Below are 14,134 nucleotides of genomic sequence, written 5' to 3'. Positions count from 1 at the left end.
CGCGAGCCGCGAGTTGCCCAGCCCTGCTGCGGAATAATCTGACGCAAGCTTGGCATTCCAAAAAACCAAATTCCATAGAGAAAAACTGCGACACGCAATGAAGTGAACGCGAGCGTCCTCGTTCGTTAGTCCACGTCCACAATGACATCAGCCTGACAGGCAATAATGTTAAGTAATATTTACTAACAGGCAGGACAGACCTCGGGGTCTCTGAAGAGGCCACGAATCGTTCCTAAGGGTGCTCTCGCCCATTCTCTCTCGCTCACTCATTCTCGTCGAGGGCGCAGCCACCATCAACTAAATTACTCGCGAGAACACGACCTCGCTTTCTTTTCTTCTCTCTCGTTTCCCACGCAGAACACTGCCGGTTGAGAATTTTGGCATCCGCACAATCGCGTTTCTGAACTGTCCCTTCAACTGTCGCATTCCAGCGAATTTGTATCGATCTGCTGCTCGATTTTGTGTTTAGCTTGTCCTGCAATGTGTCGTATCCGTGAGAATCCGTGCTCAAGTTGGCACTTTCTTTCGATCATAGATCGTGAATACATGTTTATTAATTCGTGTTTTCGTCAGAGTCTCAGTCGAGAAGCATCTTCCTCATGACGTTCTCGTGATGTTTTTGTGAAACTGTATTCCAAAATCGGATTATTACTGTGGTTTCTGATCCGTATTTTAGTCTTCTTCAGTTTTTAAAAAGTACAAAGTAAACCGTTGAAAAGCAGCGCGCGTAATCTTCATTAGAAAATATGTATCGTAAAACGAATTGTAATCGGTGGCTAGTTGAATATGCTCAAATGACGACAGTAAAGCGCTGTTATGTTTATACGTATGATTCATTACGGAAAGTGTGCCGTATATATACATACGTGATAACCAATGCGGTATCTTAATGACTGAATTGACTACTGAACAGAAGAAGATAAGTTTGAACAAGTCGGTTAGTTTCGTGCGACAGTTCAAGATCTGAGGCAATAAAGTGTCATAAGTTAACATATCCGACATACAGATTGATATGCACAACAATTTTCATAATTTGATTATATCCGTCATTTCCATTGTGAATTGATTTTCGTCTTAATGCACATTATACGACACAATTGCTGAGAGATTAAAGTGTATTTTTTACATGTAACGTGCAGTCTACAAAAATTTTCGTAAATATCTGCAAATACCGATGGCTCACGTTGCTATCCTTAACCTACGTTAATACCACTTCCTATCGCAACGTGTTTCTAAAAAAAGAAAAAAAATAATAATCTAATCTAATCTGAAAATATTTATATGGTTCGAAAAATCTGAAATGATTAGACAACTAAGCAAAACGGTGCTGTGAAAATTTCATTTTGTTGATAGCGAACGAATGTTGAACGAATATTGATCGTATAATGCAACGTTAGATATGGATTCGTGTAGATCTCAACGAAAATGAGATTCTACTGCACCGTCGACTACCTTGTCAAGACATCGTAATTCCTCTCTTTTCCGTATTAAATCGCGTTACGCATCGATTTCACGAGAGCATATCGACGTATGAAGTAGAAGGTCGGCCATAAAGTTTATGGTGCGAAGGAACGACGTATATCTATCTGTGTTCTACTCTTTTCTACGGATCTCGTTACGCTTCGTCTAGTTCGAGGAATGGATATTCCGTTGCACGTGAAACTTCCAGCGATGTGTTTCTATTAACCGTTTTATAATTGAAAAGATGAAACATATATGTCATAAAATAATAGCAAATACGTTGGACTATAGATTCAAAGGTAAATACAATATATATAAAAAACTGAACTTCAATAAAACAAAATGCCAACGCTTTAACGCTTACAATCAACTTTTAATTTATACGACATACGCGTAAGAGATTTTACAATAAATTACGCGCCATCAAGATGTATTCTCATTTTTGGATCTCGTTGTATACACTTGAAGCGGAACCAATGTAAGCATTTGATATAGTAACATGACGGCGATGTCGATCAACGACATAAGTGGCACCCTCATGATTCTCACCCATCACTCCGCTCCACCCCATGGACTATGCCATTGATTATCTCCCTCGCTCCTATTGTCTTCTCTTTGTCCACCTTCTCAACCTTCTTCGGTCCGTAACTGTATGAATTCCGATATCCTCGTTGTACGGCACCCCTGCAGCTTCCTTACAGGGTAACGTACCACAAAGCCTAAACATGCATTAGCAGCAAATGGTATCGTCACGTAAACTCGTTTCGGAACACCTACGGTCTACGCTGAATACGAACAAACATGCGTTCACGATACGTTCGTAAGTGGTTTCAGCCAGTGAAAACGTTCTGTCAATTTCTTGAAGCCTTTAAGAAGACACGAATGCAGCTAATCAATCGTTTTAATACATTTTTTTTGTATTAATAAATATATAATGTACTAATATATATATAATTTACATACATTTTCGTAGTTATAAAAACACTTGCTTTGTTTCACTTCCTATCTTGTATTTTGCACCTTCAGTATTAAAGACGTAAGATATAGAAATAGAATTAATAGCCAAGAAACAACTTCTCTAAACAAAAATTGTACATTTTTGAAAGTTGTTTTTTTACACATTATACATAACGACAAGATACTTCCAATGTTATATTAACACCTAGACGATATGCACAATGAAAGTAACGTAAGTATAGCACAAATAGGTTACGACAGAATTAAACAAAAAAAACTAAGTTTAATAGAAACGATCTTTTTTATCTTCTTGAAGTGTCAAACTTTATTTTAACTCATAAATCATCTCAAGCGAGTTTCTCCGATTCCGGGATTATTATACCTTTACTTTATTCCTAACTTTCCAATTTCCTACTAGATTCAGTTTAGATTGTTAAATATTCAATGTGTATCGTTGAAAAAAATATCTCTTTTTTTATATCAATATCACATCTAGCTTTGTCACCGTTCTAAGGACCCACTGATGGTAATTTGCGCCTTACGCTTGCCACCTATTTAAGGTAGATACTCGTGCTCATATCATGGGTCATTTGGCACGGTTGATCAGCTGGTCAATTAAAAACCTGTGGTGGACGTCAGTGATCCGTGATATGAGCAGGTAAGTATACCTTAAATAGGTGATAACCGTGAGGCGTACATGGGTATCTGATGAAATTCTGCAACTCTAGACACTGAGAATACATTGCGACACCGATCCTAAATCCATATAAAACTCACGAGCATATTTATTTTGTTATAGTTTAAATCAGGAGCTTTTTAAACTATAGATCGCGTAAAAAAATTACAAGATCTTGACAATTTTTGCGACTACCATACACCAGTGAAATGAAAAATGTCGCTCATCTGTCATTAAAGGATCATGAAAAATTCACTGAGCCATTAATCGACATAGATATAAAACACCGGCTTTTTAAAAAATCATGTAAATAGGTTTTTACTTTACTGGAATTAGGACAGAATAGCCTTATAACCTTTTATACTACGTATCTATAGCAAAACGACGTTTTCGTCATTGACGATTGTAAAATCAAAATATCCATCAGTTTTGAAAAACGTTGAAGATACTCTGTCATATCAAATATTCAACCAATATTTAATTCTTTGTGGAAAAATAATTTAGCTCGTTTGTCTCATCGATATCCGTTGCTTTTAGCTTAATAAATAGTAATAAATAATAAAACTATAAATATAGCGAAGAATTATTAAGAACTAAACTTCTTTGATTTATTATCGATTAACGTTTTGTTTGTATATTTATTTTATGTACCTTCTCATGTATATAATTGTGGTCGCGTACAATTTTCCCAGACAAAATGCGATCGCGAATAGAAAAAGTTTAAAAAGCGCTGGTTTAGATTAAATTTAACATTTTTTGTATGTTACGAATTTTTAATTATTTATTAATTCGCAAAAGTCTAAAATACGTTGTGCGGTTATCGTATTTGTTTCAATCGCATAATTTTTCCACGCAGATACTATTTCCATCGAACCAATAGTTTCCCGTATTATTTCAAAACAAACCAATAAATCTGCAATAGTAAAACTAGTCGTTGAAAAAGTACGTTACATCATTTCGCGAATTATTATGATTAAATGTACAATGTTCCGACAAATAAAAATACACGCGGTTAAAGCTTCATAGGAGACGCTAGCGGAGACGGAAGAATTTGACAAGGGTCGTTTCTTGTTATAAGACCCTTGTATTATTACTCGCACATAAAGATTCCGTAACAGTAACGAGTATAACGAGGACCATTAGCAAGAAATCCGTGATAAACAACTCCGACGAGAAACCAATAAATGATAGATTTCTTCGATCGCGGTACGTTTTAACGAAAACGACGGGAGACCAGTTGTCAAAGAGGAGAAAGAGAAGAAGACAAGAGAGGAAAGTGGTAGTCATGCTGGAAGTCTCGTTAAAACGTCTTCGAGACGATTCAGGATGGAAGGATGCTACTTTCCCATTTCCTCCTCGTCTCATGATTTGCTATCAAAGACGCCATCTTGAAAGCGCTTTAAATCAATTTATTAGCTTCGTTTTTAATCACCCGACCGGAGCGTTCGGACAGTCCACGATGGAGAAGGAACGGCACCGCGATGAGAGGGACCAAAAGAAATTGCAAGGCAAGCCCTTCGATCGTGAAAATATTTCTCCTTCAAAGATGGTGTCCTTCGCCTCTTTTCCCTTGCATCTTGATTAAACAATCCTACGGCATACCGAGGGGCTTGTCGTTTCGAAATTACCCACCGAGATTATATTCCAACTATTTCCGTTATTCCTATAGCACGCACGGTGTCCTGTATTGTGTTCGGCAATGAACGAATTTTTAAGCGAAGGAAAACATTGATCCGTGTTCTGGATCGTTATCAGAATAGCGCGAATTTTTATGCACACCCATATTTTCCAGGATATAATTAAGAAAGTAGAATCTTGGTAGGAAATTGTTTTATCTGCCAAATACTATAGACACCACTGTATTTTGGATATTTCCTGCACTTTTTCATACTATACGCAATCTTGGCGATTTTGCACTTTCAAATTTCCTATGAATACATGAAAAGCCGTGTCTAGTCACTATGAAGATTCCTTCATTAGTTCTTTATATATATACTTTAGATGTATTACGTATTACACAACAAAATTATTATTAATTTTTCTACTATATTCATTCGAATGAAATGAATTCGTAGTTAAATATTTCATCCACGTGTTTAAAATAAATGTTTACTGCTCAGGTATGAAAGTTGATTAAAACGTTAACCTGGCAGGGAGAAAAAATCATTTCTTATATCTCACGATCTCATTTACAATGGATCAATATGAAATTGTAAGGGTGTTTAAATAGTAGAATTTAATATGATGTTCGAGAAGAATTCAAATAACAGAGATACTTTTGAAAGCAATAGTTGAGAATAGCCTCAAGAATCCAGGTCTCTGAAGTAGATGAAGATCTTCATTATGCGATCGTTTCAATATCTTAAAAGTCCTTATTTTCGCACGTGGTTCTAACATTGAATAACAATGTCTTCTTACTATCATTGGACGACTTTTGTTATAAAACAGTTCGCTTCAAAGAGGTAGTATACTACCATATAATGGGAAACTTATAACGATATAATAGAACAAAGCAATGCGTTATAAAACGCGATTATCGAAAGCTATGTTCGCTTGAAAAATTTCGACGAAGTATTAGTCAACGACGAGATAATCTTCTTTCTCCAATGCAAAGATCTCTCGTATGAAATTGCAATTTTATTAAAACCTCGCAACGAATTTGAAATTTCAAATTCCTTGTGAAATAAAAGTGATTATAGGAGATGTTGAAACGCATTTTCTTTCGCGATATATAGACTAATCAAGATATCTACACGCTCGATTCAATCTCTTTCTCTCTCTCGCGCTCCCTATCTCTCGGGAAGGGGTCTATACGAGGTTGTTTCGTGACAAGGTAAGCTAAAGCAATTGCGTTTCACCAATAAGTTTAGTCAACGATCACAGAAACGCATTGAATCCCTTTGATCTTGGCATTGATAAACGAACTTGCCCTGCCAACAAACATTCCCCAGATTTCATCGTGCGAGCATCGAGCGCCATGAACAATAAACGAGCTATAATTCAGCTATATCAAACTCGGAGATAACCAGTTAAGTCAGGAAAATTAATTTAGCGCAAACGGGACACGACTGTGGTCAATCGGCTTGTTTTTCCGTTTCTAAAAAAATCTTTTCTACCTGATTGCCAAATAATTTCATTTACAGTTTTCATTTGTCATCGTTGTAAATCGAAATAGAAATCGAAATGAAAATTAGTTTCTTAATTAATGTTTCCTTGTCCCTGAGATACGTCAAATCAATTACGTATTATTAATTACTTAATTATGTCTGTTCACGTGTTCATTATTATTCAATCGTTCATCACATAAACATGTACATATTATTATAGATTGGCCAATACGTATAAGTAATGTCGAATTCTTCACTAAACATTCATTTCTGTCGTTCTATTTGCGAAAGCGACAGTCTATCGATAAGCTGTATAACGTCCGTACGATCTATAACCTGATATCCCAAATTTTGTGCAATTTAAAAAATAATTCATTATATTTGTTTACATTTTTTTAATGTTTACTTTGACTCGAAGATGAACAGCAAGAAGACGTATTTTCGTATTTCGCAATTGTGAGTTATAATTTCATAGGTCATATAATTTCAAATACTGTATAAACAGCACAAAAGATGTACGTGGTGCAGGAATGAAAAAATGCTGCAAAGATAGTTCACAAAGCTGATGGAGATTTTGATCTTATCGATGGTAAACGACTGTCGAGATCGATAACGATCAAATTTACAGTCTAGTAGTAGTAGAAAATAATCCACACTAATGCACAAGAGTTGACTGAAATGTTAGAAATATAGAAATTCAACGTTGAAGATCATTTGCATTAACTCTTGGTATAGTTTCATACCAAAAAGTCTGACATTACCCTCTAGTCAATCCAATATATGTGTGTGTGTGTGTGTGTGTGTGTGTGTGTGTGTGTGTGTGTGTGTGTCTATATATATACATATATGTATATATCTCTTTAAGGGAAAAAGATTTGTTGGAAACAGCGAATCGGTGAATTGTCAAACGGTGAAACGAAAAGGTCGCAAAAGCAATTCGAGAGTTACATTCACAACAGGATGAAACTATTTTCCTGCGTACTGATACCTTTCTCAGTCTCAATTTCAGAAATGAACTTTACTCATTACCCCATCTGTGATGAGACTGCGTTAGTCCTTCCTCGACACCGGCTAACTAATGCAATTTTTATCTTTCACGATGGTGACAGTTCTGGCGAAAGATTTAAGATTATAAAAGAAGAAAGAAGCCTACAATGAAATGATACACACAAGAGTTGTTAAAAAGCGTTAATTACTATTGCTTGTTACTGCAAAAATCTCATCAAGTTATAAAGCTTGAGGAAGTTCTTGAAACTTACAGTTTGGATAAATTTTTATTGAAATTTTAACAAAAAAAGAAAAAAGAGCAGAATACAAATTGAACTCTGTTTATGTACAGAGAATCATGCTACTAATTATTTTTGCGATTGAAAAATGTTGAATTAAATAATATAATTTTCTACGAAACATATTTTCTATGAGACATAGGCAAATTGTAATTGAGATGAAAATAAGACTATAGTAAATAGTAAGTCATTTCGGCCAATTTGCTATTTTTATTTTAAAAGCAACCCAATCTTATGTTAAGGCCAAATAAATTATCTTGCAATAATTTTTCATTGTAGTTAACGATTTTTATCGAAATAACGAATAATCTAGAGCGTTAAACACTGTATTTCAGCTATGAACAATAAATTCAGATTCTACAACGTAATAGCATACGCTTTCAAAATTCTCCTCGTTTCAATGACTTTACTTGAATAATAAATGTATAATAAGCTCGTTTGCACAAGACAACTTCTACTTCTGGCACAATTAAACAAAATAGGATCAGATATTATTCTCCCGGTTTATTAGTTTATATAAAAGCAAGACATATTAGTATTATCATTAATTACATATTAGAAAAATTGCAGAAGAAGAAGCATTTAGCACCAATTTGAAAGTTTCAATCAACCTCGGCCAGATTTCCTTTAAGCAGTACAAAGGGATGCAATTTCAAGTTAAAAATAAAAAGGCAATCAATAAGAAAAGGAGATTGGCTATGAAAATTGGCTATGTGATGCACGTGCTCGTTGGAGAATCATATTCTTCGGTAGCATCGCGCTTTATTGAGACATGTACCGAAAATTCTATTTAGATAAAGCCAACGACAAGTACCGCGAGGCTTTATTCGCTCACCCTTTCGGATGGAACTTCCTGTGAGCTGCAAATCGATAAAAAGGGGAATAGAACAACGCGACACTGTTTCGTCGGGTACGGACATAGGCACAGGATTTTTAAATCCACGACAAGGAAAATGGAACAGCTCCGGAATAGAGATTTCTTTAACAACGCAGCTAGAATAGAACGAAACAAAAGCAGCGTTGTAGCGACATTGAAACAGGTGTTACAGATCTTTCGATTTCGTTTCTGCTTCTTATCCGAGGGGTAACTTTCCAAGATTGAATCTTAAACTTTGTTCAAATAAAACTTGAATTCAAGCAATTTAGCTGGAAATTTATCTAATCTGATTTCAAATAATGGATACTTAATACGTTCAATAACGATATTGATAAAATCTATAACGTCATTTTAGTTTTAATATTTCTCAACAATCTAACGTCGCGCGTTCGAGTTACATTTTTAACTAACACCAAGTAAACGACAATTTTCTTTGATTCTTTTCGTCACAGAAGATAGAACAGGAATCGTTAGAAATCCTGTTGCATTGGATGTGTTGAACAAATGTCACAAAATACTGATTGTTAGTATATATCTTTTCTAATGAGAGAAATTGCAAACTAATTGTTACAAATTCTAAAGAAACGTTATTAGAAAGAATAAGAATAGCCAATTTGGGTAAGGAAGTCCGATCAGAAGGAGAAATCTTTTGGAACTCGTTAAATTAACAGCGAAAGTTTCTGTGCTAAGTAATATATAAGTGAAACAAAAGAACATAAAAATCCATTTGCATATTTCCATGTGAATTATAGTAATACAGTAACTTTATTCTAGTAACTAGTAATAGTTACAATGAAAAAGAAGCTGCATTTTAGGTATTTCAATAAAATTCAAAATAAAACAACTCTGACTACTCAGAAAACTCGATTAAGTTGTAAGTACCTAAAATTGTTGCTTTTTCTTTTTCCTTTAAATGTTACAATCGTGCACATTTTTATACACATTTTTATAACTGTGAAATAGCATGTATTAGTGTCCCAGATAGTGTAAAGGGAACAAAGTTACAAAATGTTTTCGAGCATATTTTAATTTACGATCAGGTGGTAGATAACGAATCTACGAAAACAAACGGCTTACAAAATTAGATGAGAAACGGATCGTTTTTTTTTTGTAGAAATTATATTCGTGCGTCACGTTAATACAAATGAAAAGGAAGAGATGTTCCGTGATTTCAGGATTTTCAGGTCAATTCGCTGAATCATTGTCTGGCAAACAACCCAGTAAATTTATGTTAATTTAGTTTATTCGTGAATTTACTTCGTGTTCTAAATACCTATGTTTCCAACGTGTTTCAGGAAAGTTTTAAATATTACGTTTAACGTAATCGTTTAATAATCATGATTTTATTTTACAATTTAGTATGTAATTTTTCCTGAGTTTAATTTTCATTATGACTTGTTATTTAGATATTGGAAATGGATATTAAAAGTTAATTAGAAATTTTGAATTTGAATTAAAAAATAAAGTTTTCAAAAGTCTATTAAAAATATCATCAATAGATTAACAAAAGTGAATAAAAGATTGCCAGAAGATTAACAGAAAAATTGCCTATACGAGAAATATGCACATCGTATCGAACAGAATGATTTTTCACGTAGAATGATTCTTTTCTCACAAAAGCTATACGAAAATAAACCAGTGTTTGCTGATTTTTAATCAGAGAATAAACTGTTAAATGCCTGCAAGTTAGTTTTTCTATCGCAAAATATCGAAACAGCTTTATCTTCGTTTTAACTGAGGCCATAAAGTTTTTTGTGGAATAAATGTAATAAAGGCTGAAATCAATTTTTATTGACATTTAAAAAATACTTTGAAAATGCGTGAAAAAATAGATAATCTATCTTTAATTTGTAACAATATTGAATATTATTTCAAAATCTTTCTATTATTTAATAGTACGTATACCTCTAACGATAAGTATACTCGTATCATTAATATTTGATTGGTCCTTTCTCTTATTCTTTTTGGGGCTATGAAGAAAGAAAATGAAGTTTTATTAAAAAAGAAAAAAAAAGATAATTTGAACAAACTGTTACATAATTAGATTCTTCTGACAAACGTCCCGTTAATGGGACAACGTGCATAGGTTATTATATAAATAGAAAGATACAAGGAAGTATTTATTGATCGATATAATGAAAAATAAAGGGGGCAGAAGAACGTGTGTGAACGAACCATAAAGGCGCCCTTATTATGTAGTTTAGTTTATTTAAACAAAGGATCTTCCAGCTTACCTGATTTTAATTTAAAAGATTAATGTAAAAGAACAAAAAATCCCATTTTTTTTTATTTATTTCCATTGAAATAAAATTAATTAAAAATTTAGCTTTTGAAATTAAATTAAGAGTTACAATAGAGGTGGTTTCCTATTTTATCCCATTAAAACGAACAAAACCCTGTAAAGCGTACACAAAGTAATTTCCATATTAAGGAATATATTAAACTCGTAAATTCGTGATACAAGTTTAATTATTAACTATAATGTAATTATTCCTCTTGAAAAACTGATTTAATCCGCAGAAAACAAAGAATCCAAGTATGTATATAATTTAATGAAAGTTCAATCGACTATAGTAATAGCGCAACAAAATGTCAACCGTGAACAACAATCACCTTAAAATAATTCGTTTATAGCAACCCTTCGAGCTATCTGACCGAGTGTTCAAAGGACGGACACGTATTCTGCTCAACAGTGCGTAATCAACTTTTTTGCAAACTCCTAAAAACGCATTTACGCTTACGATGCATTTTGCATGCACTTCTGTGCATACATTGTTGCTCGTTCCAAATTATTTTTCGGCTCTCACGACAAAACGACAGTAGTTTTCATTTTTATAAAGAGATTCAAATCTTCTTTCATTATAAACTAACTCGAAGTATATTCGCTGATCGTACTACGATATTTCAACATAAAACGGCTATATCGTATTGTATATTGAATACGAATTATTGAGTGACGTAATGTTTTAGTTTAAAATAGAATTACTACATCATTCTTTGACTTGTTAGTTTTGCAATGTTATACGTACAAAAAAAATGGTAACACTGTAACTAACGAACTGAATAATCTAACTATGAAAATAAGTAAGTATAGGGTTTACATGATTGAAAAACAATGTTATTAATATAATATTGTATTTATAATATCAATATAATACTTCAAATGAATTCGGGCATGCTACTGAATAATCTTCGTTCTTCCGCATTGGAAAATTATCAAGGAAAAATTAATATCAAAGAGCTATCAACTGTTAGATGAAGTTAAAATAGAGGGGAACAGGTGGGGAATGTGATATCCAGTATAGAATTTCAAGGTTAAAAGAATTGTTACCATTGATAGAAAAATGGAAGGGAAGTAGAAACTTCTGGCTAATTTTATACTTCTCATTATTTTGTAGAAATAAATATTATGTTACGCGTTAAAGTAAACTAAATTGTAAAACAATATTCTAGTGTTTTTATTAATTATAAATGAATGAAATCACAGAATAGAGTAAATTTTTAATTAATAATAAAGAATTATAGCACGTTCAAGTATTGAACTCAGGGAAATACGATAAATTTATAATGCTGAAATAAAAATTGGATATTTTCGTTGTAACTACCTTACTCATTGACGAGTTGTAATTTAATTGCTTCGAACGATCTTGTCATTTTAATAATTGAAAATTGAAATGCTCGGAACGTCTAAATACGATATTGATGAAAACGAGAGAAGCTATACGAGAGATGCAGCTCATCTGCAAGTGGCATCGATTTCATTTTATAATAACGTGCAATGACCATGCTCATTTCATTGTTATATTCACGGCTGAAGTTATCTGATTACCGTGTCATTTGATGAAACTTCCGACCCTCTCTATTTCTATCATCCGTCCATTGTCATGGTTTCGTCCAGTTGAACCGATAAGAGAAGACAAATCATACTTTAAATTACAAGCATAATGATACCATCCAATAAAATGTATACACTTTATCTTCAATTCATAAAAAAATTGTAAAGAGATCTTTTAATAATATTTGTTCAACAAATCCTTGTTTCACAAAAAATAAAAGATATTTATATTTTTCAATTCATATTTATCTCTATAATATATTGGTACAAAATATTCGTAGAATTTTTCAACAGCTAACAAATTCTCCTTTATTAACATTATTTAGAAGATTAGGTACTTTAATGGTAATAAAAGTTACTTCTTTAAAATATTATTCCTCGTTTAACGTAATTATAATTAGAAGATAAGTGATGATAAGTTGTTCTTTAAATATATGTAACTTTAAATTAACGTTAAATATACGTGTACTGGTAAACAATATAACACATTATACGTTATATAATTAAGATTAGAAGGCAAATAATATGATTTTCATATATTTCTTATTTATTGATAATTATTTTCCTATTGCTTCAATTCAAAAATCTGATTTCTAAGGAACAGATGAATAATCATAAGCATATTCCGGTAAACCATCTATACCTCGCCTATAACTTGTAACAAAAAACAAAATCATGTTTAACATTAAGCGAGTTGAGAACATTATAAGAAACATAAAACACGCGATCGGTACAGATTATGGAGTAATTCTTCGTATGCTTTGCTCATAGATTGCCTATCGTGAACTGTACGTCGAACGTAAAAACATAATTCTATAATACATAATACGTAATACGCACATACTGAATCGATATTCCGCATATGTCGTAAAATACAACAAATCCAGTAGTCAACGCGTAAAAAAATTAACGAACGTCAAACATTCGAATACTATCTATCAACCTTTTAACTCTGTCATAGATGAAGTGAATTATTTTTCCCATCAATTGAAGTCATGGGTATAGAGAATATAAAAATATGTTTCCACTTTTGCAGAGTTATATATATGTACTGCTACATACATGTGTGCATAAACAACCTCAGAAAACAAACAATTCCATTCCATTCAATGTCAATTTAATAAAATATATTGAATATATTCGGCGATAGGAACCATGACGTTACCCCTTTAAAGAAATAAACGGTTGTACACAAAAAAAGTAAATTAATTTTACTAAAATAAGCATATGTGTATCTATTCAGCAATTATTTTGTCTCAAGCTTTCTGATTTTTAATTTCCGCTCACGAAAAAGTTATAACTTTCCAAAAAACATATATATAGATATGTATATCGCACAACGATGTATCGCGAACGAATCGAATGTCAACAAATATGGCAGACGATGAGAGAGAGAAGTCGCTCGGATCTATCCCGCAAATGCAGCCTATACACAATGAAGCTAGGCAATCGAGGCAATCGAAGACGTTCATCGAACCCGGAGGCATTGTCGCGCACGCGAATCGAACCAGTGTTATGTATATAGACGTAACTAAGGTGTATACGTGTGCGCAAGTATGTGTACATGTACTGATACTACATGTTATGCGAGTATGCATCAACACGATGTGCCGAAACACAACTTCCCTCTGCTTTGTCTGTAATCACACTAGCTAGAGGATAGAGAAAAGGAGATTTGGAGTGGCGGTGGCCGCGCGTCTTTTCGGTTGAGGAACGTGATACGTCGTGCGTGCTCGTGCGTATTCGTACTGCGACTCACCGGGTAGGGAGAGAACTCGTCGTGTAGGACCACCCAGCGACGAGCGTCGTGTCGGCCCCCAAAAGACAAGCACGTGGAGTACGGTATCATGGTGACGGCGGCGACAAGAAGGGGGCGTACGATCCGCTCGAACCTTGTCACCGAGGACGTCGCTACTAATTGTCGTCCGCGTCGTG

General features: G+C 33.6%; 1 protein-coding gene across 1 annotated transcript in view; it reads right to left on the bottom strand.

Annotated features, from left to right (window-relative positions):
• LOC100748680 overlaps nt 1-14,128 on the bottom strand; it is a 136,606-nt gene extending 122,478 nt beyond the window's left edge. Inside the window, exon 1 of the mRNA XM_012394146.3 lies at nt 13,959-14,128. Coding sequence (XP_012249569.1) covers nt 13,959-14,048 — 90 coding nt within the window. The 5' untranslated portion in view covers nt 14,049-14,128. The remainder of the gene's footprint in view (nt 1-13,958) is intronic.
• Between the last annotated feature and the right edge of the window lie 6 nt (nt 14,129-14,134).

This window comes from Bombus impatiens, unplaced genomic scaffold (assembly GCF_000188095.3).
Source record: "Bombus impatiens unplaced genomic scaffold, BIMP_2.2 scf_0074, whole genome shotgun sequence".
Classification (NCBI taxonomy): domain Eukaryota; kingdom Metazoa; phylum Arthropoda; class Insecta; order Hymenoptera; family Apidae; genus Bombus; species Bombus impatiens.
The sequence above is the reverse complement of the archived record's forward strand: the minus strand, read 5'-3'. Positions and strand labels throughout refer to the sequence as shown.